This window comes from Laetiporus sulphureus (genome assembly GCF_001632365.1).
Source record: "Laetiporus sulphureus 93-53 unplaced genomic scaffold LAESUscaffold_20, whole genome shotgun sequence".
Taxonomy (NCBI): domain Eukaryota; kingdom Fungi; phylum Basidiomycota; class Agaricomycetes; order Polyporales; family Laetiporaceae; genus Laetiporus; species Laetiporus sulphureus.
Window position 1 is genome coordinate 128,037 of NW_024468529.1, and position 25,003 is coordinate 153,039.

Below are 25,003 nucleotides of genomic sequence, written 5' to 3' on the forward strand. Positions count from 1 at the left end.
ATGGGCGGTCAAGGCGGCAGGAACTCTGCCGTTGGAGACTTGACGCCATCAGAACCACGCTTGAGATAAATGAAGTGGTACGTCAACCCAGCTGTTGAGGGTGAATGCGACCTTCCTGACGACGGTCATCTTATCAACTTTTTTTGTGTAGATAGTCGATATGCAGAGAATTGTTACCATCCACTAGGACTGTGGGTGAATGTGTTAGAGGCACAGTGAACTGCTTGCCGCGAGACATGCGAGGACTATGGTGACTCTAGTACTTTTTGATTTTCTAAAACCAAATCTCCGACCCTTACTACCGTGTTCAGAGGAGACCAATGACGTGTTCACGCATGAGAGGGTTAGCAAGCAACCTGGTTACCTAGTGTGCCTCCCTGTGGGCTCGAGAGACTAAGCGCCGATGCAAGAACGTCGCATCCGATGAATGGCGGAGACGAGCATATTGCTTCAGGCATCGCGCCGCATGGAGATTTATTGATTATGAGTTTACAGGTTTGGGAATCAATGGGTGTGGATGGCGAATTACGGATCCAAGATGTCCAAAAAAGTCCGTAGAATGTTTATACATGGCCGAATTTCCTGGCGCTGGCGCTCTGCTTCCGGGAAGAAAATAAAACCTATAATAAGATGCAAGCAATGTTTGAATATACCACGCCAGAGGGATTTGACCGTTAGGAACGCTGAAAGGCGCGTTGTACTGAAGTACGTGTGCGGAGCATCGATAATTTATTTTTCAGCTCGTCCCCTGGTAATGGAAGCTAAGGGAATACTTGCCGCCTTCAAAGTGGGCTCTCGTGGGCTACGAGGCTGGTCCGACATTCTCGGAAATGGTTTCCGACCGAGGACAGCTGACATGCTTCCCGCATAATGCTTTTACCATTCCCCGATATTTTCGGAAACCGCAGACCCGGATATCGACTAGCTGAAGCCATTTATCCTCTGGACAATTGGAGTTCGATTCCAGATTCATTTGCCCGATTCTCTACCCTGCAGGCGAAACGGAGGGCTCATCTGCGTTTCAGCCCATGGCATGTGCATATCTATGCTCGGCCACCTGTTTTTGCGGTCTGATTTTATCGTCAATTGTGCATCCTATACGTTGCTTTCCTCATGCTCGTTTGACAAATGCGGCGTAACATTCGCTCATATATGTGATCAAGTGATGACAAAGAGCTGCAGCAGGACATCATTGTATTCATACATGTCAAATTAAACCGAAGCAGGCTGCTGCATATATAGCGTACTCGGTCAGGCGTAAAAACTTTGCTGACTACATGTACTGCTGCGGAATTCTAAATGCGTTAAATTTTGAACAGTTTCGTGATCGTGCATGAATGGCCTTGCAAATCCAACTGGCAGTAAGATGCATTAATACGTTCGGAAGGAGAAGTTTCATTGTCAAGCTTCGCGCAATACCCGCGTGAATAAAGTAGTATGCTGCGCCTTCCTGAGGGCATTTCGAGATGGGATGGTCATCTCATAACAGGGCACGGTGCAACATCGCTGTTGAGATTACCTTGACTTCCAACGACCAGGTCATCCAAAGGGCACTCACCACTTGACCACTATCTGGCCTGACGACACGATCAAATTCTTGCGACCTCAAGAAACTCCACGGTGGAGTAGCGGATAATTGGGTACATATGGTACATGCCATCCGAATAATGTCCCAGGACACAAAAGCTCTCGCACCGCCGTGACGGTACATCATGGGCAACAAAGCAAAGCTGACATTATGACCATCCCCGCCAACCCCCCTGTGCCTCCGACCACTGTCCAGTGAGTGTACGTTTCGTGTGGATACTTCATGACCACGCGACCTGTCGCCGTATTTCCGCGTAATGTGTAGTATGTGATGCCTGTGATGAACGCTGCGACCGCCCATGCGAGGAAAACCAGCGGGATGGACATAACAATGCTCCTTCTCTGCAAATAAGAGCAGGTGCGGTCAGAATAGCACAGAATGAGCAAGGGGTACCACACACAGATAGGAAGATGAGGCCTTCTCCGCCGACATGCTCAACGGTGTGTTCCAGCTCGGACTTGTAGCGGAAGAGCGCAATGACAGCAGAGACCATACTCGAAGCCGAGAACAATATGGCAACCAGGCCCGCAAGACGAGACATCTCGTCAAGACCCACGAGAGAAACGAACGTAACTGACGCGCTCAGTATGATGGCAGCCTGGAAACTCGCTTAGCGAGCGCTGAGAAAAGCAGCATCAGGAACGCACCATAAGGCAAGCGCAACCGCTGATCACAAGCATGGTGCCGGAGCCGGGCACACCACTCTCCTCGTCGGTCCGCTGGCGATGTGCACGGCCGATGAAGAAGTATGGAATGCCCAAGCACAGACAGGAGACAATAACTTCTAATATGAACTTGACAAATTGGCGGAAGCGAGAAGGGCGTTGTACGGGTCTGTTGACATCTTGCGGCAACGGCCTGTCAGGTCGAATAACTTGTTGTCTCCATTGAGCTGGGATTGCGGTTAGCTTATAAGACCGTTACGTTCTGCGATACACGTACCCATTCGAAGCATGACTCGGGCGACGATGCGTGCTTGGACGACAGATGAAGTCCCGACACTGCCGTCAGCTGAACGAAGCAGTCCCATAAGCTCTTGACATTCCTGTGGAGCAAAGGGCGGAGCAACGGGTCTGGAAGATGGCAGAAGGCTCTCTAGAAGCACATAAGGTTATTTCCAAGGCCAGAGAATGGTTCGAAGATGGACAGACCTGTGTATGACCATGAGAGTGCATTCATGGCCTCTTGGTGGGTATGCGGTGGGATTGGCGCATGAGCCGGATGTTCCTCCAGGTACATCCAATATCTGTATTCCATGTCCATTCCTGTGACGATAAGACATCGACAATGCGACTCGCTGGATTCCTGAAATGCTTACTGTCATCCTCCGGCACGCTGGGGGAACTCGAACGGCCGGATTCTGGGGGAGGCTCGAAGGATAGGATGCGTTCATCATGATTGATCCAGTTCCACACCGGCTTGAACTGCTGCTTCGCTACTCCCATGTCCGTTAACCAAAGCTCCCATCCTGGTGGCGGCGGAGCAACTTCTTCCGGCATCCGTTTGTCGAGATACTCCATCACTGCGCTCTGCCCTCGCATGCTGTGCATATCTAGATCGGTGACCACATGCAGCCGGCTGTTCACGAAGTAGGAGGATCTGTGGGGAAGCATATACTCTGTCCATCCCAGAAGCTCCAAGGCACGCGAAGTTGCACGTGGAGACAGTAGTGCCTGTTCCGCCGCATAGAAAGGGACAGCAGATTGACGTTTGTCGACAGCCGCTTTGGCAGAACTGTGCAATAGTGGCAGTGTCTCGCTGGCGAAGCATCAGATTTTGTCGGGTCAACCCATGGACTACGGGACGTACTCAGTCGCGTGCAGGATGGATGTAGCGTTGCCACCTATTGAGACATTTCCAAATCCATAACTTGACGGAACGTATGGAGCCGACCTGTTCCGAGCGTTAGCATGTCGCTCTCAAACACTGAGCCAAAAAGGGATAACTTGCCTTGAACTGATAACTTCACCTGGCGGGGGCAAGGGGTACACCGCTGGCCCTTGATCAGGTCTGCGGTTACGATCAGGTTTCTGTTTGTATATAGATGAGAACAACCGTACAATGGTGTGTCGATGCTCTCGATTGGGGAGAGAACTGATGGCCTTCCCGGTGCCCCTTGCGACTCCTCGGATTCGAGAGGAACGTTACTATCGATAAGGATGCTGAGAATCAGGTGAACATACCCCCAAGGTTAAATGAGGTGGACTCTTACCTAAAGCTTTGCCCAGGACTTCGTCCTCGTCTGCTTTCATCCTCGGCTGTCGAGTCTGTCATTATGGAGATCTGTCGTCCATGTGGAGCGACCACAACTTGACCGTACGAAGTCGACATAGAGGACTTGCTAGCTTTTGATGAGAGCCCGCCATACCGAGAGGGCTGTGCCTGGCTGTCATGGCGAATCGAGCTACCGCCGGCGAAGGTGCTGATAGAATGTTTAGACGACAGAGATACCCCGTCATTCGTCGTCATCACTTGGGCGTCGCTGGTATGTGGTGGTGTGACATTCGGCTGTGGGCTCGTAGTGTCTTGGATCACCTTGGCTCCTGCTGGATCATTGGGAGCCCAAGTAGGTTGCACCGAACGATCCTTGGTCAAAGCGAAGTAACTATCGGTCTTTTCTATTGTGGACGTTTGGATAACCCCAGATGCAGCATGATCATACTGCGAACTAGGTTGGGAGCTGGTCGATGCACGGTTTGAAGCTGTCGCAGACACAGGAATGGATGGTATGTTTTCCGAAGGTTGTGCTGCTGAGGCAAACGAGGACCGGGCTTCCCTTCCAGAAGCAAACTGTTCGCTTATTATTGAGGCGATCACTGAATGGTGTGAATCTGGGGAGGCTGAGAAAGGTTTCTCGAATACCTGAGAGCTTGAGGTGAATTGATCTGCGATGGATATCGGTGCACTTGGTGAAGCAGGGCCTGCTGTAGCAGTACCTTGCGCAGGTGCAGTCGCGTCGGAGAGAGGTGAAGGACCGACAGGAGGGGATGCGACGCTGATGAGAGCTGCTGCTTCGCGTGCGGGCGATTCAGCGACAGGACTCGGCAGACCCTCTATTGACATAGGTGTGCCTAGAGGTGTGTCCGCTTTCACTGAACTCTTGGATTCAGAGCGACGGAGAGCGCTGGGCTTCCCCAGACTGGTCAGTCCCGTCGAGGTGCGCCGCATCATGGTGCCCATCCGTGAGCGTAGTGAAGACCGAGCAGGGGAGGACGTCCTCGCGTCAGGCGATGCAGGTCTTGTGCTAGCATTGGAGCTGGGCGAGGCGGGCCTGGCACTGGAACTGCCGGCAGGAGATGGGGTTCGTTTACCTGTGGCCTGACCTGCAGGCGGAGAAGCTGGAGACGACATCGTGCGGTACTATCGGGAGGTCGCGCGAAACGACGGCGACAAATCGACAGGACAGAATGGAGGACGTACTGAGTCGGTGAAGGAGAAATTTCTCGGGACCGCAGTATTTAAACTGGAGAACAATAATGACCACGCAGAAGCTTGCATTGAGGTTGCCGGCACTACAACACGCCTTCCATGTGGAGAGAACAGAACTTACTTACGATATGTCCTTTAAGTCGCTCTGATTGTATACCAGAACAAGGGGCACGGCTTACACGTGTCAACCCGTGGAAAGATCTATCGACATCAGCGAGTCAATTGACTGCCAATTCCAAGAGATTGTTGTAAGCATGAAACATTGACTCTGCGAATTTCTGCATGCACATTTATTCTGCTCGATAGAGCTGTTTCGCTCAAAAATCTCCTGCCATAGGATACGGAGATAGCAGGCGATGTCCCACCAGGTGGACATGAGAATGCAGGTGAACGCAAGAAAGCCCCATGCAAGTCATACTTGTCACATCAAGAATTCGTCATGCACAGTAGCAGACATTCACGGACACGTTGAGATTGCTATCAGGACGTCTCTGGCCCAGTGTTCTGGGCGGCGACAATGGTTGCTGGAGCGCCCTCTCCGACCCAAGTCGTAGATCCGTTTGTCAGCACTTGCCATGGTATCAGTGAGCGTGGCGATGATCCATCGGACAGGCCGAGGAAACGAGGGTGGAGAGATAGCAAGCTAAACGACATAATACTTCCATTCCGTTGACTACAGCAGAGTGCGAGCGCTGCGACTGCAAGAAGGACGTAAAGGAGTCTTACTATACATTCAAACCAAATGTCCTCGCGTTGATAATGTCTGACCAATTCGCCAAAGTAAAATGCGAGGTGCGAGTACTGGGAAACTGTGGCCGCGATCAGATGATCGTACACAGCACTGTTTTCCCACGCCTATTCCACGTACTCTGCAAGTTTCAGCCTTGGAGAACGTAGCCTAGTCCTCACCGCCCCGTGCGAGATCTCATATCACGGCCTTGCAACAACTGACACGTACTGGACCTCACCGGAGGAGAAGATGTTGCTGGACGTGAACGTACGTGCGCGACATCCATGACCACGTCTCGTGTTCCAACGTGTGCTGCCACAGAGAAAGCTGTTTGCTCGCTCGGATCGCGTCAAGGGCGTGGACTTCCACCCTACGGAGCCATGGCTGCTCACGGGTCTCTACAACGGCACAGTCAACATCTACAACGTCGAGACTGGCGCGATTGTCAAGACATTCGAAGTCTCCGAGGTGCCTGTTCGCTGCGTGCGCTTCATTCCCCGGAAGAACTGGTTCGTGGCAGGCTCGGACGACTTCCAACTCCGTATCTTCAACTACAACACGCATGAGAAGGTCACCGCGTTCGAGGCGCACCCGGACTATATCAGATGCCTCACCGTGCACCCGACGGCAAGCATTGTCCTGACGGGCAGCGATGACATGACGATCAGAGCATGGGACTGGGAAAAGCAGTGGAGGTGTATACAAGTGAGTTGCAATGTAGTATTACGAGGATGGTCGTAACTCTGTTCTATTCAGACGTACGAAGGCCATACTCATTACATCATGAACATCGCCATCAACCCGAAAGACCCGAACACTTTCGCGTCGTCCTGTCTCGATCGGACAGTGAAGATGTGGTCATTAGGCTCCTCGACACCCAACTTTACCCTCGAGGCGCACGACAAGGGTGTCAACTATGTCGAGTTCTACCCTGGCGCGGACAAGCCGTACCTGGTGACCGCAAGTGACGACAAGACGGTGAAGATATGGGACTATCTTAGCAAGAGTTGCGTTCAGACTCTTGAGGGCCACACTAACAATGTCCTTTTCGTCGTCTTCCACCCGAACCTTCCGCTTATCATCAGCGGCGGGGAGGATGGGACGGTAAAGCTGTGGAACAGCGGGACGTACAGGCTAGAAAACACACTCAGTTACGCTTTGGAGCGCGCTTGGTGCATTGCATTGCGCAAGACGTCGAACGAGATCGCTGTTGGCTATGATGAGGGCATCGTGGTCGTGAAGGTATGCTGCCCCTACCATTAAGCCTCAACCTGATTTGCTCACATGCACGCAGTTGGGCCGTGACGAACCGACATACAGCATGGACCCCTCCGGCAAACTCATCTACACCCGCAACAACGAGGTTCTGTCCGCGAACCTGCAGACCGTCCAGGACGAGGCCTTCGTGGAGGGCAACCGGATACATCTGTCGCTCAAGGAACTTGGCACGACGGAAATCTTCGCAACGTCGCTCATGCATTCGCCGAATGGGCGGTTCGTTACCGTTGTCGGCGACGGCGAGTACATCGTGTACACCTCACTCGCGTGGCGGAACAAGGCATTCGGCAGCGGGAACTCGTTCGCATGGGCGGGCGACTCGAACACGTACGCGGTGCTGGAGGGGCGGACGAAGGTGCGCGTTTACAAGAACTTCCGCGAGCGCGCGGGTGCGCCGATGAAGGGTGCAGGGTCGTGGAGCATCGACGGGCTGCATGGCGGGACGCTGTTGGCAGCACGGGGAAGCGGGTTCGTTGTGTTCTGGGATTGGGAGACTGGAGAGATCGTGCGTAGGATCGAAGCGGATGCCAAAAATGTATGTCAGCTCTGTTCATACCTTTGGATGCGAGTCTGACGGAGATCAGGTCTTCTGGTCGGGCACAGGCACGCTGGTGACCATTGCCACTGACGAGTCGTTCTATGTACTGCGTTTCGATCGGGACGCGTACAATGCGAAGTTGGAGGCAGGCGCGGAGATTGGGGACGAGGGTGTCGAGGAGGCGTTCGAACTCGTCGCTGAGATTCCTGATGCGTGCGTTCGTTGCTCAACTCCTGCTCACGACTTTGCTAATTCCCGTACAGCGTGCGGACGGCGAAGTGGATTGGCGACTGCTTTATTTACACCACGGCCGCGAATCGATTGAATTACTTCGTCGGTTCGGAGTCCTACACTATCACACCATTCGACACGTAGGGTTCTCCTCTCGCAGTAAAGGCATGGTGTGCTGACTTCTCCGGTAGACCGTTGTACCTCCTCGGCTTCTTGCCTTCACATAACCGTGTGTACCTTGCGGATAAGGACATGTACGTGTACAGCTATGCCTTGTCATTGAGCCTGGTCGAGTATCAAACGGCGGTTTTGCGAGGCGACATGGACGCTGCTACAGAAATCCTCCCTACTGTTCCGAAAGAGCAGAGGAACAAGGTCGCGGCATTCTTGGAAGGCAGAGGTACGTTGATATCATTATTTTGTTGAGAGGCAACAATTGATGTCACCTCCAGGACTCAAGGAACTTGCATTGCAGGTCACAACCGATCCGGATCACAAGTTTGATCTGTCGCTGCAGCTCGATGATCTCGATGCCGCAGTCGAGATTGCGAGGACCATTCCCGAGCTGGAGGCGGAGTCGAAGTGGAAGGCGATCGGAGACCGAGCGCTGGCCGTGTGGCGCTTCGACCTTGCGCGGGAAAGCTTCGAGAAGGCCGGCGATCTGAGTGCGCTGATGCTGCTATTGCTATCAATCGGCGATAGAGATGGTTTGGCGAAGCTAGCTGTTATAGCAGGTACGTCAAATTAATTCCAGTCACGAGCTGATGATGTGACTGAATGCTCCGTTCCGCAGAGGAGAAAGGGCAGAACAACCTCGCATTTGCATCCTTGCTGCAACTTGGTGATGCGAAGCCATGTGTTGACCTGCTCATCAAGACGCACCGAGCGCCTGAGGCTGCGATTTTTGCGCGCGCGTATTCCCCGAGTAAGGTTCCCGAGGCAGTGTCAGCGTGGCGGGCGGAGCTCAAGGCGAAGAACCGCCCGAAGCTCGCTGCTGCGGTAGCGGATCCCCACGACAACCCGGAACTATTTGAAGAAGGGTGGGAAGCGGCGCTGAAGCGTGAGCAGGGCGAGGAAGCTTCGACGGAGGCTGAACCTGCGCCGCGCGTGAACGGGGATGCAGGTACGTCGGCATATCGATGCCGTGCTGTGATGTTGTCTCACGTTGATTGTATGTTTAGAAGAGGAGACTGCGGACGCGGTCGAGCCTGCAGAGGAGGAGTAGCGCTGATTCCGTTGCTTGACGAGTCTCGGCAAGGCAGCTTCGCAAGGAGCATATGGCGTCTGTGGTCTGGTACAGACGAAAAACGATGCTATCTCCAAGGACGTTTCCGGTAGGCAATGCTGTGGCTAGTGTAGAGTTTATTTATCTCTCGGTGGCGGATGACATCTCAATCATGCACTGCTATCGGCGACACCTGGCGACAGGTGCGAGCGTGGTGAGCACCCTACGTTTCTCGCCACGAACTGCCTTGCGGCAGCTGCAAGACGTAACAAGATAAATGCTCGAATCCATGGCATCTATCGGCGAGCAGCCCTTTTATAAGAGGGCAGAGGGTCAAACATTGAGCGTTGAATACGGCGGCCTTAGTACGAAATAGTTCACCGAGAATAGGTTACTGTGGTGTTATGAGACGCGTAAATGATAGTTTTCGCGGCCTGTGATTGGTGGAGAAGCGGTCACAGCCGCGTGTATCACGCATTGTCACGGGTTCGAGACGAGCCTTGGAAGGCGACGCGGGAGGTTACCCCCGTCTACGCCCTGCAGGCTTTCATCACCTTCATTTCTCACCATCACTTGGCCCTGCCTCGTCGTCGTGCAGAGCGCTGAAGACGCTCCTGCTTCCTCTCCTTACCACAGGCCATGGCCTCCCAAACGTCTCAGGCGGTCAGCTCTGGCGAGCTCACCGACCTGGTCTCTTCTTCGACGTCTGCAACCGTATACCCCTCCGACGACACTGTGCTCGCCGTTCTCCAAGCACGCTTTCGCCAGGACCTGCCCTATACTAGAATAGGCGCGTCGCACCTCGTCGTCGTCAACCCATACAAGACGCTTGCCAACGCCAACGATGCCAGTGCGAAGGATTACGAAGAGCGTAGTTACAAGGACACGAGCCTTCCCCTCCCTGGTGGGCCACCACCCCTGCCGCCACATCCGTTCGATTTAGCTGCGAGGGTATATCTGCTGATGAGGAGAAGAAACGAGTCGCAGTCGATCATCTTCCGGTGAGTCTGACCACCTTGTTTTTCCAATTTACGGTGACCAATCCGCGTTGCAGAGGCATTACGGCGGCTGGCAAGAGCTACGCTTCATCACTTGCCATTAATCAGGTCCTCCGGCTCTCCTCGCACTCGAAAAAGGAGGCGAGGCTAGCTGAGCAGATCACGGCCCTCACACCACTGCTCGACTCGTTTGGGAACGCCAAGACCCTTGCGAACCCAAATGCTTCACGTCATGGACGCTATCTCGAACTCCACTTCAACGATCGTGGACGTATTAGCGCCGCCAAGGTGCTCACGTACGCCCTTGACAAGTCTCGTCTGAATCGTCTGTCTTTCGAGGAGCGTACATACCACGTGTTCTACCAGTTCCTCGCAGGAGCGACCCCAGAGGAACGTGATCAGTTCAACCTCGAGGACGTCTCCGACTACGCACTACTCGCTTCCTCGGGGTGCTACCGGTTACCTGCAGGCCCGTTTAGCGACGATGCGATAGCCATGGAAGATCTGCGTGCGGCCATGAGGACTCTCGGATTCAAAGCCAAGCACCTCTCTTCTATATTTAGCTTACTGGTCGCGATCCTTCTCCTTGGGAATGTGCAGTTCACAGAATCGGACGGGCGCGATGTCTCCGCGTATGTGGCTAACATGCAGGTGCTCGAAGAAGTGTCGCGGCTGCTGGGCGTGCCGCTTGATGAGCTCGCTGAGGCACTCACCAACAAGACGAACTACGTTCGTAAAGAGCTGTATACGGTGATGCTGAATGCAGAGCAAAGTATGGCTCAGCGTGACTCGCTCATGAGGGACCTCTATGCCATCCTCTTCGCTTTCGTTGTCGAAACCGCCAACTACAAAATCGCTTCCTCTCCTCAGGACCCTCCACCGACCTCTCAGATTATCTTACTGGATCAACCAGGACACCAGACAAAGGGTCCTCTCGGGAGCGCATCCGTGTACTTCGGAGGCCCTGCCCCGCTGTTATCTGCAAATGGGCAGTCCGGCTTCGACGAGTTCTGTATCAATTTTGCAGACGAGCTGGTGCACTCATATGCGTTGCGAAACGCATTCGAGGACTCCGTCGGGTACAATGGCGAGCTCACTCGAGATGGTATATCCTTGCCTGCGATCACCACGATGGACAACTCGGCGTGCATCGAGATGTTGCGCGGAGCACAGCTGAGCGAGCGGGCACACAAGAAGCCTGGAGGCATGCTGGGCATAATGAACAAGGCATGTTCGTCTTACAAGTCAGGAAAGAGCGGAGAGAAGAAGGACGAGGAACTTGTGCAGGAGCTTGTTGCCAAGTACGGCTCGCATGCCTCGTTTGATGCCAACCCTCCCGAGCAATCCCCTGCCATGATATTCGGCGTGAACCACTATGCCGGTCCGTGCTCGTACGATGCTCGTTCGTTTGTGGAGAAGGACACGGACATCTTGGATTCGGCGTTCGTCTCCCTGCTACGCAACTCTACTGATTCGTTTGTCTCGAAGCTCATGTCCGGTCCGAGCATGGCGACTGAGAGACACTCCAAGGACGAGAGCATTATTGTCCAGGCACAAGTATCCTCGCGTCCTCTCCGCCAGCCAACACCCATACGCTCCCGCGACGGTTCGCTCCCCTCAGAGTCTGATGAGCATGCGCGCCTTGACCCTTCAAAGGTCTACCCCATAACGACACAGATCAATCATGATATGTCCGAGATCATGGCGAGCCTCGACAGGACGCACCTTTGGATGGTCTCCTGCATACGGCCGAACGATTCTGGCTCATCAAATTCGTTCGACAAGCGGCGAGTCAAGGCCCAGGTCCGAGCGTTGCTGCTGCCAGATTTTATCTCGCGGCGGAAGACGGATTTCATGGTGGACTTCGAGCATTCAGCGTTCTGCGACAGGTACGTGCCGACAATGCGCGGGTCAGAGGCAGAACGTATCAGGCAGTGCGCACAGGCGAATGGATGGCAAGAAGGCGTAGACTATGCCGTCGGTCACCGTTCCATCTGGCTCAGATACTTCGCGTGGAAGATGGTCGAGGATGTATTGCGGACAATTGAAAAGGAGCAGAAGAAGGGCTCGAGAGAGGGTGGAGATGAGGACGAGAGCGTATTGCCGGACGATGCCACGGAGATGACGGGCCACGATACTGCCTCTGCGATGCCTTCCGGGTACTACGGTGCAGGCGGTAGCGACGACAATCTGCTGTTGGATCGTGCTGGAACGAACGACGCTCGCTTCCGCTCCCCCAACATGTCTGGCGGATATAAGCAGGTCGGATTGTCGATGCCTCAAGCGGAAGAAACAGTCCGCAATGATGTAGAGGGATGGTCGGAGTGGGATAGGAAGGGCGAGTACGATGCGACGCCAACGCTCGAGCAGTCGAAGGAGGCTAGCTCGATGATTGTCAAGGACGGACCCCATGCAGTAGAGGAGGTCCCGTCCAGCCGGTCGCGTCGATGGTGGCTGGCCATCGTGTGGATTATCACTTGGTGGATGCCATCGTGGTGTCTATCTAGGGTTGGTCGGATGAAGCGTCCCGATGTTCGGCTGGCTTGGAGAGAAAAGGTGGCGATTTTCGTCCTCATTTGGCTGCTGAACGGCATCGTGCTGTTCTATGTCATCGGGTTCGGCCACCTGCTTTGCCCGGACTACGACAAGGTTTGGAACACGAATGGGCTGGAGGGTTATACGGGTGACAACGATTACTACGTCGCCATCCAGGGTAACGTGTACGATGTCTCCAACTTTATTCAGGGAGATCACAGCGATATCACGAGCGAGGCAAGCAACGGCGAAACTACGTTGGAGACGCTGGCCGGTACGGACCTGACGTACTATTTTCCTCCTCCCCTCACGCTCGCATGCCCCGGCCTTGTCTCGGACGACTTACTGTACCTGGCCACGCCGGAGAATTGGACGGAGTCGATCCCCACCGCAATGCATGTGTCTGGTGCGCGGCAGTCGGTCACGACGAGCAAGCTGCATGACGACGACTGGTACACGCAGACGTTCCAGCCGAAGATCAAGCAGTACTACATTGGCAAGTATGTGTTTTCCAAGGCCGATATCTATAATGAGGCTCAGGATGACGACGTACGGTGAGTGATATGATGTCGCAATTCGTTAAGTATGAAATGTTGACTTACAAGCTGCTTAAAGATACTGGGCCATTTGGGATGGCAGCGTCTACGATCTCACCTCGTACTTCCAGACCCTCACGAATGAGGACGACAACAGCATGTACACGTTCCTCTCTTCCGACCTGACCGCTATCTGGAAGCAGGGGGCAGGCCAAGACATCACCTCTCAGCTCGGGCCGATACTGGCGGCGATGAATGAGACATACCGCGATCAGAACGTGAACTGCATACAGAATATGTTCTATTGGGGCGAGGTCGACTTCCGCAGCACTGCGCGGTGCCAAGTGCAGAATGTCATGTTATTGGTCTTCACGGCGATCATCATGGCTTCCATGGGTCTCAAGTGTAAGCATTTCTCGTCAGATCTTGTCACAAGTGTGCGTGCTGATGATCATTGTAGTTCTTGCCGCGCTCCAGTTCTCAACGAATGGTACCCCGGAGATGTTGGACAAGTTCGTCATTTGCCAGGTGCCTTGCTACACTGAGGGTGAAGAATCCTTGCGGCGTACGATCGACTCGCTGGCGGCGCTGAACTACGATGACAAGCGCAAGCTCATTTTCGTCATATGTGACGGCAACATTATCGGTACCGGTAACGATCGTACGACGCCCCGCATCGTGCTCGACCTTCTTGGTATCGATCCCAAGCTGGATCCCGAGCCTCTGCTGTTCAAGTCAGTAGGAGAGGGGTCGAAGGCATTGAATTATGGCAAGGTTTATTCTGGTTTATACGAGTTTGAGGGCCATGTCGTTCCGTAAGTACGGCTTCAGTTGTGCTGGGTCCAAGTATGCTGAGGGTAGCTATCAGGTACATCGTCGTGGTCAAGGTTGGCAAACCCACGGAACGGACGAAGCCTGGCAACCGTGGAAAGCGTGACAGTCAGATCCTAGTCATGCAGTACCTGAATCGAGTGCACTTCGACGCACCGATGACACCGCTGGAGCTTGAGATTTATCACCAGATGCGCAATGTCATCGGAATTGACCCAGCGTTCTACGAGTACATTTTCACTATTGATGCTGATACGGTTTGTGATATTCCCCTCTCGCGTATGCTCGTCGTGTTGACATTGTTCATAGGCTGTTACGCCGGATTCGCTCAATCGCTTGGTTGCTGCTGCCGCGGACGATTCGAGCATTATAGGAATATGCGGTGAGACAAGACTGGATAACGAGGAGGGCTCCTGGTGGACAATGATCCAGGTGAGTGTCACTCTAGTGTCACTCCTGCAACAACAGCACAGCACCAACCGCTCAATATTGTTGCTAGGTCTACGAATACTACATCTCGCACCACTTGGCCAAGGCGTTCGAGAGCTTGTTCGGCTCAGTATCCTGTCTCCCTGGGTGTTTCTCTATGTACCGCATTCGTACTGCCGACAAAGGTCGCCCCGTCATCATATCGAGCCGGATCATTGAAGAGTATGCCGAGCCGAACGTGGACACGCTGCACAAGAAGAACCTGCTCTCTCTCGGAGAAGATCGATTCTTGACGACATTGATGCTGAAGCATTTCCCGACATTCAGGACCAAGTTCACATCCGCTGCTCTCGCTCGTACCATCGCGCCAGAGTCGTGGCGTGTGCTGTTTTCTCAGCGTCGGCGATGGATCAATTCCACTGTGCATAATCTGTGCGAATTGGCGTTCCTGCCTGAGTTGTTCGGCTTCTGCTGTTTCTCCATGCGGTTCTTCGTGTTCATTGACCTGCTGGGAACGCTGGTAAGTGGTATCCATCACTTCGACGAAGATATGCCCACTTACGAATACTATCTTTCAGATTCTGCCAGCTACGGTCATCTACGTATGTCTAATCTCACTCTCTCTGAATAGAGCTTTTAGACTGATGCCGTTCTACAGTTGCTCTACCTCATCATCGACGTCTCTTTGGGCAAGTCTGAGTTCCCGCTCATTTCCATCATCATGATCGCGTCCGTCTACGGCTTGCAGGTGCGTAATGATTTAGAGCCATATGGCTACCGATCATCTCACATTTGTCTCAGGCTATCATCTTCCTGCTCAAGCGGGAGTTCATGCTAATCGGGTGGATGGTTGTATACCTCCTTTCGTAAGCCGCTCAGTATCTGAGGTGATGGACTACTGCCAACCTTTACCATCGCAGATACCCGGTCTACAGCTTCTTCTTGCCTATCTATTCATTCTGGTGTATGGATGACTTTAGTTGGGGTAACACGCGTCTCGTCATCGGCGAAGGCAATAACAAGAAGGTCATCATGAACGACGATGAGAAATTCGATGACTCGATGATCCCAATGAAGAAGTTCAGCGGTGAGATTTCTATGGTGCTTGTCCTAGTCGCACAGTGTGCTGATTGCTCACCTTAGAATATGAGGCGGAAGCGTGGGAGACAGGTTCGCGTCACTCAGAGGAGACAGGCTATAGCAGCAAACCTCACTCGAGGTCCCGCGGCCCTGGATCAAGGTCTCAGTCGCCGTATCAACCTTCTTCACAAGCTGGTGACTATTACAGGGACACGAACCCACTCGGTCACAAGAGCTCCAACCCGAGCTTCAGGCAGTCGCAGAGCAACCTCTCCCAGTATGCCGGTCAGCCTGTGATGTCGCAGTACAGCCTGCCGCAGATGCCGTTGAGACCAGGGTCTGTTGCTGGGTCGGACTTCCGCTATCCGTCCATGCCTGCGTCGATGCCCTACCAGCACACCGGTAGCATGTACGGTGCCATGCCCATGGCCCCTCGCAATACTGTTATGACCAACCTCAATATGTTCGGAGGCGATGGAGACATGAGTGGGTCGCAGTCTGGCTTCGCGCCTCCTACAATGTCGATGGCCCATCGTCCGATGTCGACCTTCTCTCTTGCGACATCGGTGAATCCTTTTGCTGGGCCGAGTCTGAACCCCAACCCCAATGATGATGAACTCTTCAATGCTCTGCGCACATATCTCAGCACGCAGGACCTCATGACCGTTACGAAGAAGTAAGTTACCATTCAGGCCAAGCGTGTGCTCCGTACAGGTGGCTGACCTCGTTTCCAGGACCGCTCGGGAAGCCATCCAGGCACGGTTCCCTAAGGCAGATCTCTCGAATAGAAAGCAATTCCTGAATGACTCGATTGACAAGATCCTCTCCGAGTCGTGATCATCTCACGGACTTTGATCGCATTTGGTTGTCGGTCGTTACATGGACGAGAACATACGTTGGGACATTACATCTTTTTGGACTAGTGAATCTGCCTCATGATCTTTGCTGCATCGCACTTTGGACTTGGTATCGCATCATCGATTTTCTACAGCAGCGTAATGTCGTTCGTACACTATGGGATAGTTTGCTGCTCGTTTCGATGAGGAACGTTTGTACAGTACAGACTCTGGATAACATAGTGTACGCTTTATTATATTTCAACTAAAAGCTCGAGGCCACATCACATGCTATCCGGGCGGCAGGGAGAGGCGCCCTAGTACCCTCCTGCTTACCATCTTCCCATCGCCATGCCCGCTCCGGCTGCGTACGTGATTGGTGCTGTCAGTGTCGTCGCTGCTTTTGCTGCCGCTTTAGCTTTCAAAGAGGTCAGTGATCTGTACTACACCGCCTTAGCGCTCCACTCAGCGATTTCTGATACTGTCTGATAGTTCGTCTATGAGCCCCATATTGCTCCGCAGTTAGAGGCCTGGGCGACGTCGTATATAGAAAACCGTCGTCGTCGAAGGGAGCGCCACGGCCTTATCCTAGTTCAATCATCCTCTGAGAACGAGCATGGCGGTGAGAACCGGGCACGCAGGTCTAGTGATATTCGCAACACAAATACCGAGCAGGAGGATGGGACGTCAGTTGAGATGGAGCAATTCCCAACGGCGGAGGCAACCAGGCATTGGGTTGCTGAGAGAAGAGAAGCCAACCTTCGTCGCAGGAGGACAGCCGGTATGATGGATGAGGTACGTTTCCAGCGTCACACAACTGCATCCATCATCTCACTGACGGACGCTCGTCGTGTAGTCCAACACTTTTGTCCCCTACATTCCGATGTCTCCAACCCACGTCATTGTCGACACAACTGTGCCTCCATCTCCAGCCACCCCGACGGATACGTTTTCCAGGGCGAGCACTCCGGCTCGTTCTGCAGATGTGGAAGATATTACGGGATCTCCATCAAGGCGTCTTTCTCCAGCTGCCCCGGAACTCATACTTCGCCGCGATGTGGAGCAAGGACCGCATAGACTGCCCACACCGATGTCTATCTCCACAGTATCATCCCGTCCCACGTCTCCCTCCAACATCGAAACCGCACATCTGGCTCAAACCCACGAGTTGTCCCGATCATCCACACCTGATGTTCCCGCCATGTACAATACCGCCTCGATGGACCCGGTTCCTCACACGTTTGGCGAGGAATTCGCAAGGCAGGGGTCGTTGAATCCTGCTTCTCGTGTGATGTCACCGTTCTCGGACATCCACTCGGCCTCTGCACGCAGCCCCACGCTGAGCAGCCAGTCCGGCGTCATGTCTCCCTACCCGCAGTTCTCGGCCTCGGAATCCGATTTCGAGATGCCTTCGGATGGGGAGGACGTCTTTTCGCCGCGCTCCGGGATATTTAGTCATAGCAACGGCAGCCGTGGCAGTAACAGAAGCACCCGGGATGAGTTGGTGTTTGACATGCAGTCCGTGGATGGAAGCGAGATCTCAGGCTGGGCCAGCGTCGGGCGTCGCACTCCTGAGCCATAACGTCGTTTCCGGAACGCTCATATCAAACTGTAGGATTGTACCATATCGTGTGTGTGATACGTTCCGTTTCCCTTGTCTTGATTAATATCGTCGATCTCAGTAGATTCGCTGTCGTAAACGAAGCCTTGTTGTGCATGCTATCGTCGAACATATATATGTGTATATCATGAGTACAAGAGCCGCGCTGATCAAGTCTATGTGAAGGCAGTGTGAGATCATCAGTAACCGTGCTGTGTTGAGCGTGTCGAATGTGAGAATATCATCGTCTCTGCTTTCTTGAACTGACCGAATCTGCCATCTCACTACCAGTGCGTCTTTATTACTTATTCGTCGCGACCGGGTTGGCGGTGTATGCACAGGTTTCCCGCCGGTGTGCGAGATGAAAGAGCAACTGCAGCTAATTGGGGTTCTCGTCGCCGATGTTGTGACAAACATAGCTCTCTTCCCTTACCGGCAAACTGCCATGTCAATCATACAGGAAAGCTTTCGCAAGCGGAGCAATGGCAGGCAGCATAATCTTCCCCGGTGACCATGCACCCACCTCAGTACGGTCGAGTCGCCTGTTCGTAGCTGTTCAGGCACCGTGTGTAAGTTGAAGCGCAAGTTGCGCCTCAGGTGAGGAGATCCACCCTCGTGCGCTGTGAGGCTGTGAGGATCAAGAGAGGAGCGTCGATTGTATCCCGGCTGGTCGATGCACTGGTCGGTTTCGTATCATCATCAAGTAGATGCCATCACTCCTGTTTTCACTCATGCAGAGCGTTAAATAGGAGGCCATGCGGGGCCCGCTCATTCGCTCAAGTAAAAATGCCGGTAACTTCAACACCAGGACTCAATGGTAGCCTCGGGGCTTTACTGCTAGGTTATTCCAGAGCACATAAATATCGTATCGTCGCTGAACTTGTCTTTCATCCAGGAAATCTCGGAACAGCCATGTATGCTGAATAAAAATGTGTATCCGGTGGCTGGGCATTGACTATCGACGATGATAGCCTCTACGGAGTCACTAGCGCACAGACGCAGGTATACCACAAGCATAGCGGAAAGGATTCGTTGCTATTAAGGTGCTCTGTGAGTCATTATGCACAGCGCCCGAATATCAGGCGGCTTAATGCTTCCCTCGCTTCAGGTCAGCTTCCTCTGGTGAGTCTGCATTATCATCTATGCATCATCGCACAATCAACAACGTGAGCAGGGCCCTCAGCGGGCTACACCTAGCTTTGATCACAGCTGCTGTGTACAACGCTGCAGTGACGGACTATTCACAAGCGGAAGAGATAATGGTCCCATCCTGGTCAGTGTTAACTCTTCATGCTTGCATATCTGGCCACTCATATTCCGGCGATCTCTATCCGTAGGAGTCTCAAGGCAAGTCTGCGACTGTTCATGGTAGTGTATGTCTTGATAAGCTGCCTACTAGTCGCACGTAGCAGTAGCAGTAAGTAGCCCATGGCATGAGATGAATGATGCTGAGCCTGATGAAAAATGTCAGGGATTGATCAACATCCTAGTGCGAGGGTGCGTCCCACAACAAGCCATCAAACCCTTAAGCTGATAAGACGTATTTAGATTGTTTTGTCACCGCATGTGGAATTGTGAGTTTCGATAATGAATTGTAAACTCTCAACTGATCAGATAATCGCACAGTGAGCAGAGGAAACCGACTCCTCACTGTCACAATTGTGCGTCCTCTGTGATACTTTGCGTCTCCTATTTATTGACATCGTTGCAGGGCACGGCCGCCTGCGTGGCATTTGGTCAGTCCCATGCAATGACTCCCCTAATATAATCTGACGCTTGGCGGATGTCTTAGCGGGCAGTTTAGGTGAGTGTTCAGTTCCTTGCCTTCGGGTGTACATTGTTATTGACAAGAAGGGTTTGCAGCTTTCTCCGTCAAATCGTCGGTGCCAGCTACGCTGTTATACTCGATAAGTGCTCATTGCCTCTTATGTTCGTCAGGTTCTACTCTGCAGGCGACGTTTTCCACCTAACGGGGCTGTCGGTCAGTGTTCTTCCTAACCTTCTGGGTACCGATGAGTGAATCGCATCGGTCGTAGTGGATACTCTATACGAGTCTCTGCACGGGAGTGTCAGCAGATATTGTCACCGCCGTATCGCTTTGCATTCTGCTGACAAGATACAAAACGGGATTCCCGAGGTGCGTTGTCTCACTATTTCTCTCTACGTCCCGAGAATCAACAACACACATGGATAGCACACGAGGGATGGTTCGTTCCATAATCATCTACGGCATAAACTGCGGATTGTTGACGAGGTATGACAGTTTTCAATTTGCTACCGCTGCTTCTGACATATGACAGCTGCTGTGAGGTATCATGTATCGTCTTGGTAAGTCCGCACCGAGCGAAATCCTACTTAAATTTGTATTCATGCGCAATACAGTACGCAACGTTGCCCAAGAATCTATCCTTCGTAGCATTATTCTTTGTCCTCCCGGAATGTTGGTGAACTCTACTCTTCGCGCTGAGCATTTTCTGAGAATCCATCGTCATTCAGTGCTCCTCAATGCGCTACTGGCCACTTTGAACGCGAGGGTGGACCTCCGCAGAAGAGCGGAGACGAGCGGCCTCCTGCCATCCTCTCGAAATACATCTCCTCGTCATTCTGTGATAAGCGGCAAGACTCAAATCACGTTGAGTGCTACTCAGTTCAGCGTGTCCCAGGCAAGTCTCTATCGTTAATTTCAGCCCGCCTTTCGTCACGTTAATCTTGCCTCGTTCATTCAGCCTACTTATACCGAGTGCAAGACGCCGCTTACTGCGCATACACCCAACCTTCCTCAGGTGCCGATAAAAGGCCGTCTCTCCGCAGCAAACAAGTGCTACTCTCAAGGCACGGAGAGCATCGCTGGAAATCCGTGGAATCCGTTCCACCCTCGGCCACGGGAGTCAATATTGTGAGCGCTCGGCACTCAGTACTCGACTATCATGTTTGTGGGTTCACCAAGATTTGTTCTGTATTGATAGTCTTTTCTCGGATGCATGACACCTCGGGATTTTCGGCCCCATCTTTCGTTTGTCTCAGTCTGTAGCTGTATTTTACTATATTCGGGTCTATCTGTGTATTCGACTTCCAAGTTCCAGCCTATGTCTATCACAAAATATATACGTTATTCCCCATCTAGCATCCTTTGGTTCATACTGAAACAAAATTATTTTGAATGGAACGGACTTGAGCGGGCGCCTGGCACAGGCCGATCGTTTCGTGCTCGGATCATTCCGAGCCATTCCCCGCATTTCGCTCACGCACGCGCAGTATCATTGCCGTAGATATCCCTGAACCGCGGCACTTGAGGTCGACATGTCATCCAGGACAAAACGGAGCAGTCTTTTGAAATTTCATCGACCCAAGCTGCGTCTCAATGAGGCTCCTATACCTGTCCTGAAGCCGGAATCCATGGCGTAGGTCGCAGTTCTGTCGCTGCATCAATTACTTCGGACGACGCCTCACCGCCCTGGAATCCTGCAGTTGCCTGCAGAACCTGCTTAACTACCGGCTCCCTAAGCAACGTATGCGATACCCAAAGTCGAGATGTGCTGCGGTCCTTGTCGCGCTGTTCGTAGGAAGGATGGGCGACCTATACGTATTGCTTAGTCGGTTGGTACGCGTACTACGGGTGTTATGAGCTTTCTGATCTCAAGTCATTACGCCAAGACGCGCGTTGACATTGAGGACGTACGCCGGTGATACTTCATTGCCAGGAGGCAAATGGGAGCCGCAGGACCGCACCATTGAATGGACGGCGGTGAGTGATAGATTCCTTGCACGTTTTCGCTCTCTGACATACTGCAGCGGCGGGAAGCCTTTGAGGAGGTATGCACAGTCATTTTATCGCTGTGCCCAAGGCTGAATGCAGTAGATAGGATTGCCAATGGACCGGAAGAAAGTGCCGCTACTATGCATCATTGAACCATTCCTTGCTGGGAACCAGTTGATTGTCACACCGTAGGCGAGCATTTTCCTTCTCAGATTGGACTGTACTCACTTACCAAAGTGTCGTCGTACTGATATTGGACAGTACTTTGAGGGTAAGCGACTCAGCGTGTCAACGCCGATGTGCTGACAGCGATTCATCTTGACGATGCGTAGCCGATCCTGAACAAGCCGGAAGTCGCGTCGCTCTTCTCGCATCCACTAATATCGTTCTTACACTCTGAACCGCCTTTCCCTACCGAACCTGAGATGCTCGAGTTGAAGTATCACACGTATAACGATGTAGACTGGCGCGGCCTGGGGAAAGTCCGCATGCATCGACTTCTAACAGGAAGAGAAGCTGGAGGGACGAAGCCAATATTCGGGCTGACAGCGTAAGTCTATCTTTATCGCCGGTATCGTCGCGGTGCTGACAATTGCATTGTGCAGTGCCATCTTGATTCGGGTGGCCACCATCGGGTACGGGCGAGAACCCGACTTTGACGTATGTGCTCCGGGCCAGCCATCCCAGGAGGAACGGATAGCGTTCGAGATGAGGAATCATCCGATATTTCGCGAGGCGGCGCGCCAGGAAGGATTGGACCCAGACAAGGTGCCCGATCCGTCGACGTTCCGGCAGAGGGATGCGGCGGGTGGGACGTCAGGCGCCACGAGGCGGAGACAGGCTCAAGCTCAATTGCGGAGTAAGCTCTGAGTTGTATACGATACGTACACACAGCCATATTGCTAGAGCACATGTCTGATGAACTTTGTTGTAACCAGTGCAGGTCACTTTCAACTCATGTATGACAGATTACTGTGTACTTTTACATGTCTCATTGTTGAACAAATCCTCCTGATCGTCGTGAGGCAATGCGGCCAGGTTGTGGCATAGTAATGTCGCCATGGTGTGGTCGATATTGCAACAGCAGATAGATCGTTGTTGAGCTTACACTAGGCGAGGACGAAATACAGACTCTCAGCGGAAGCTCCGAGCTTAGCGGAAAGCTGATGCTGACTAAGCCATTTGACCTCGCCTTCTCCATGCCGCCACCGTTCTACATCCGCATTGTCGAGCCTTTCTCCTAACCATCATCTGTGCTGTTCTCTCCCTCGCTTTGCACAGTTCAGCTTCACGATTCTGTTATGCCCCAAGTATATCGTCGCCGCTCTGAGTATGTCCAGCGCCCACCACCCGCACCTCGTCGCCGTTCCATCTTGACGCCACAGCCTGTTGATGCCGACGACTCCATTGTCCTATCCGATTTAGTTCGCACCGGGGAGGCGTCTCGTCTGCGACGCCGCGGTGCTTTGCGTCTTGACCACGGGCAAGGCGATGCTGTAAGGGCAGCCTTAACTGTGCCTTCGTCTGCCCCGAGTGGTGGAACAACTGCTTGGGCTATCAACCCACCAACCCTCATGCCGTCCGCGCAAATCGCCAACTCACCGTGGGTGGAGGTATCCGCCGATGAGGAGTTCTTTGGCGGACTTGAATGGCGAGAGTGGAGTACGGAGGAAGGAGGAGGCGCTGCTAACGGAGGCAGCGCCGGTGTGGACGAAACAAGCAGGGAGCCCGCTTTGGAAGAGGATGATGAAGAAGGTTATATGTTGTTCTGCGGCGGCATCTCGCAGGATGATCCTGAAGTCTCTCACGGGCCCTATTCCCCCTTCAAGCCTTCACCGCTTCCTGTACCCTCAACGTCAAGTTCGCCGTCCGTGTGTGGAGGGAATCGAAGAACGAACGGTTGCGGCGCGATTGTACATATGCGTGCATTTCCGCAGCGCTCACGCGGTGTATGGGTGGGCAAGGCTGAGGCTACTGAATCCGTGGTCGGTCTGGAATCCTCATACTTCGAGCGCTCCGTTGTAGCGAGGATGATGCAGAGCGCATGCGGCTGCCTTCGTGAAGGTATTGGCTGCGCTGTATGGTCAGTTGATCTGCGTTTTCATGGCGTTGGCGTGGGCTGATTGTGATTGATGCCTTTCACCATTGTAGCGGCAATCCTCTGGGAACAAGATATCTACCTTGTCAGGCGGCCTCCGAGGGAATCTTCTCAAATCGTTCTACACGCCCTGCTCGGGACACCCTCCCTCGCTACCCATCTGGTCCACAATATTGGAGGTGTCGCACATCACCACGCCGCTCTCCGGAATCACCCACCAGCACGCGGCCATCCTCGAACTTCTACGTTTACACATTCTTCGCTGATCACGTCTCCTCGTCCCCGCCATGCGCCTTCCCTGAGCAGCCAAAAGAAGGCGAGGTATATCCCAATGTACAACTGCCGTACTCCAGCAGGCCGGCGACACCTCCGCAGCCTCCATCGTCGTATGGGTACCGCTACTCCGCATCTCCACAGCCGATCTCCCAATATCGTCTTCTGCCTCCCGAAGAAGCTGTCGCCCCATCTACGTCAATCCTCGAGTCGACTATTGTACCTCCTTATCCCAGCTCCAATCCGCCACGTACGCCCACCCGTAGGACTATGCCGGTGTCGGAGCCGGAGCTTTACTTCTCTGAGGACACCGGCAGGCTTGTAGAGCCTCGGCCGGTCATTCTAGGCAGGGATGCGCCGGTGGGCATGCAACTCGACCCGGACGGCGTCCTCATTGATGCGGACTCGTCAGAGGAGCCTAATTCGCCTGACAAGACTGGCCCTGAGGGGATGATTTGGACAGGCCGGTAAACTTCTCGACGTCACCGGGACAGTATAAGATCAAAATGATGTTGTACATCTCAACACTGCTGCATCTATTTCCTCCATTTGTTGTTTATGCTATTGTCGTAGAGTTTCTCATCATTGCATTTGTTACTCCATCTCATACGGATTAATGTCTCCTTCATGCTTGTATCTCTGTTGACTGATGAGCATTTATGTTTAACGACTAATACGATTTGATGACGATTTCGCTCCGATAGGATGAGTGAGACCGGTGAAGGATGCGTCTGAACGTTGACCGTATCCACGGTGTTCGAAGAGTAAGACAGGCACGTCCCCGGTGACCGGCGGTAACTTCCGGTAAGGTTCTTATATATACCAGGTTATCTCGGACGCACTACAAGCCTTCTCTCTTTTTCTACCACCACCATACTCAAGCAAGCCAGCGATCAGCACCATTGCAATGATACCCAAGTCAAGATTTTCTTGTCCCTATGAAGTGTAAGTTTAGAATGCCACTGATCTGTCTCGATCGCTGAACCCCTGCGCTGACATTCACCTGGTTGT

General features: G+C 53.1%; 8 protein-coding genes across 8 annotated transcripts; 6 read left to right on the top strand and 2 right to left on the bottom strand.

Moving 5' to 3' along the window:
* Positions 1-1,710: 1,710 nt before the first annotated feature.
* LAESUDRAFT_653443 (uncharacterized protein) lies at positions 1,711-2,845 on the bottom strand (the record flags this gene model as incomplete). Its single annotated transcript, XM_040904418.1, has 5 exons — positions 1,711-1,929; positions 1,989-2,186; positions 2,236-2,480; positions 2,531-2,683; positions 2,740-2,845. 5 exons carry the CDS (start codon positions 2,843-2,845, stop codon positions 1,711-1,713), a joined length of 921 nt encoding a protein of 306 aa, XP_040764186.1.
* Positions 2,846-2,993: 148 nt separating this feature from the next.
* LAESUDRAFT_178279 (uncharacterized protein) lies at positions 2,994-5,070 on the bottom strand. Its single transcript, XM_040901464.1, has 5 exons — positions 3,801-5,070; positions 3,649-3,735; positions 3,539-3,598; positions 3,398-3,481; positions 2,994-3,342 (listed from the first exon to the last, which is right to left on the bottom strand). Exons 1-5 carry the CDS (start codon positions 4,937-4,939, stop codon positions 3,171-3,173), a joined length of 1,542 nt encoding a protein of 513 aa, XP_040764187.1. The 5' UTR covers positions 4,940-5,070; the 3' UTR covers positions 2,994-3,170.
* An 808-nt stretch (positions 5,071-5,878) lies between these two features.
* LAESUDRAFT_700233 (coatomer beta) lies at positions 5,879-9,426 on the top strand. The gene is made up of 10 exons (XM_040906405.1): positions 5,879-6,014; positions 6,069-6,452; positions 6,504-6,989; positions 7,042-7,560; positions 7,610-7,776; positions 7,827-7,934; positions 7,986-8,194; positions 8,247-8,528; positions 8,588-8,917; positions 8,976-9,426. Exons 1-10 carry the CDS (start codon positions 5,997-5,999, stop codon positions 9,017-9,019), a joined length of 2,547 nt encoding a protein of 848 aa, XP_040764188.1. The 5' UTR covers positions 5,879-5,996; the 3' UTR covers positions 9,020-9,426.
* A 119-nt stretch (positions 9,427-9,545) lies between these two features.
* On the top strand, positions 9,546-16,557 carry LAESUDRAFT_725885 (glycosyltransferase family 2 protein). The gene is made up of 13 exons (XM_040908909.1): positions 9,546-10,020; positions 10,074-13,106; positions 13,168-13,493; positions 13,549-13,903; positions 13,957-14,176; positions 14,229-14,351; positions 14,419-14,868; positions 14,927-14,950; positions 15,007-15,096; positions 15,150-15,214; positions 15,269-15,435; positions 15,492-16,104; positions 16,163-16,557. The coding sequence occupies exons 1-13, from the start codon at positions 9,659-9,661 to the stop codon at positions 16,263-16,265; spliced, it is 5,931 nt and encodes a 1,976-aa protein (XP_040764189.1). The 5' UTR covers positions 9,546-9,658; the 3' UTR covers positions 16,266-16,557.
* A 58-nt stretch (positions 16,558-16,615) lies between these two features.
* Positions 16,616-17,846, top strand: LAESUDRAFT_714208 (uncharacterized protein; the record flags this gene model as incomplete). The annotated part of the gene is made up of 3 exons (XM_040907053.1): positions 16,616-16,693; positions 16,757-17,059; positions 17,121-17,846. The coding sequence occupies 3 exons, from the start codon at positions 16,616-16,618 to the stop codon at positions 17,844-17,846; spliced, it is 1,107 nt and encodes a 368-aa protein (XP_040764190.1).
* A 622-nt stretch (positions 17,847-18,468) lies between these two features.
* Positions 18,469-20,947, top strand: LAESUDRAFT_812726 (uncharacterized protein). The gene is made up of 20 exons (XM_040914432.1): positions 18,469-18,705; positions 18,760-18,778; positions 18,836-18,914; positions 18,973-18,986; positions 19,039-19,137; positions 19,202-19,211; positions 19,264-19,281; positions 19,336-19,361; positions 19,413-19,438; positions 19,491-19,525; positions 19,576-19,600; positions 19,657-19,668; positions 19,728-19,743; positions 19,803-19,845; positions 19,901-20,001; positions 20,059-20,118; positions 20,165-20,192; positions 20,247-20,304; positions 20,361-20,527; positions 20,591-20,947. Exons 1-20 carry the CDS (start codon positions 18,651-18,653, stop codon positions 20,762-20,764), a joined length of 1,065 nt encoding a protein of 354 aa, XP_040764191.1. The 5' UTR covers positions 18,469-18,650; the 3' UTR covers positions 20,765-20,947.
* Positions 20,948-21,146: 199 nt separating this feature from the next.
* On the top strand, positions 21,147-22,893 carry LAESUDRAFT_725888 (uncharacterized protein). The gene is made up of 9 exons (XM_040908910.1): positions 21,147-21,265; positions 21,333-21,461; positions 21,519-21,609; positions 21,657-21,677; positions 21,724-21,809; positions 21,859-21,892; positions 21,954-22,171; positions 22,227-22,734; positions 22,800-22,893. The coding sequence occupies exons 1-8, from the start codon at positions 21,165-21,167 to the stop codon at positions 22,489-22,491; spliced, it is 945 nt and encodes a 314-aa protein (XP_040764192.1). The 5' UTR covers positions 21,147-21,164; the 3' UTR covers positions 22,492-22,734; positions 22,800-22,893.
* Positions 22,894-22,922: 29 nt separating this feature from the next.
* Positions 22,923-24,688, top strand: LAESUDRAFT_812728 (uncharacterized protein; the record flags this gene model as incomplete). Its single annotated transcript, XM_040914433.1, has 2 exons — positions 22,923-23,704; positions 23,773-24,688. The coding sequence occupies 2 exons, from the start codon at positions 22,923-22,925 to the stop codon at positions 24,461-24,463; spliced, it is 1,473 nt and encodes a 490-aa protein (XP_040764193.1). The 3' UTR covers positions 24,464-24,688.
* Positions 24,689-25,003: the final 315 nt, after the last annotated feature.

Coding starts and splice junctions, on each gene's coding strand:
- LAESUDRAFT_812726 (XM_040914432.1), top strand. CDS start 18,651: ATGCCGGTAACTTCAACACCAGGACTCAATGGTAGCCTCGGGGCTTTA. Junction 19,526..19,575: donor GACTCCTCACTGTCACAATT/GTGCGTCCTCTG, acceptor ACATCGTTGCAG/GGCACGGCCGCCTGCGTGGC. Junction 20,305..20,360: donor ATTCTTTGTCCTCCCGGAAT/GTTGGTGAACTC, acceptor ATCGTCATTCAG/TGCTCCTCAATGCGCTACTG.
- LAESUDRAFT_725888 (XM_040908910.1), top strand. CDS start 21,165: ATGTCATCCAGGACAAAACGGAGCAGTCTTTTGAAATTTCATCGACCC. Junction 21,462..21,518: donor CTATACGTATTGCTTAGTCG/GTTGGTACGCGT, acceptor CATTACGCCAAG/ACGCGCGTTGACATTGAGGA. Junction 22,172..22,226: donor CCAATATTCGGGCTGACAGC/GTAAGTCTATCT, acceptor TGCATTGTGCAG/TGCCATCTTGATTCGGGTGG.
- LAESUDRAFT_725885 (XM_040908909.1), top strand. CDS start 9,659: ATGGCCTCCCAAACGTCTCAGGCGGTCAGCTCTGGCGAGCTCACCGAC. Junction 14,177..14,228: donor TCACTATTGATGCTGATACG/GTTTGTGATATT, acceptor CATTGTTCATAG/GCTGTTACGCCGGATTCGCT. Junction 15,436..15,491: donor CCCAATGAAGAAGTTCAGCG/GTGAGATTTCTA, acceptor TGCTCACCTTAG/AATATGAGGCGGAAGCGTGG.
- LAESUDRAFT_700233 (XM_040906405.1), top strand. Junction 6,453..6,503: donor AGCAGTGGAGGTGTATACAA/GTGAGTTGCAAT, acceptor TGTTCTATTCAG/ACGTACGAAGGCCATACTCA. Junction 7,777..7,826: donor GTCGCTGAGATTCCTGATGC/GTGCGTTCGTTG, acceptor ATTCCCGTACAG/CGTGCGGACGGCGAAGTGGA.
- LAESUDRAFT_178279 (XM_040901464.1), bottom strand. CDS start 4,939: ATGTCGTCTCCAGCTTCTCCGCCTGCAGGTCAGGCCACAGGTAAACGA. Junction 3,736..3,800: donor AGTCCTGGGCAAAGCTTTAG/GTAAGAGTCCAC, acceptor CCTTATCGATAG/TAACGTTCCTCTCGAATCCG. Junction 3,343..3,397: donor TCCATCCTGCACGCGACTGA/GTACGTCCCGTA, acceptor TTCGCCAGCGAG/ACACTGCCACTATTGCACAG.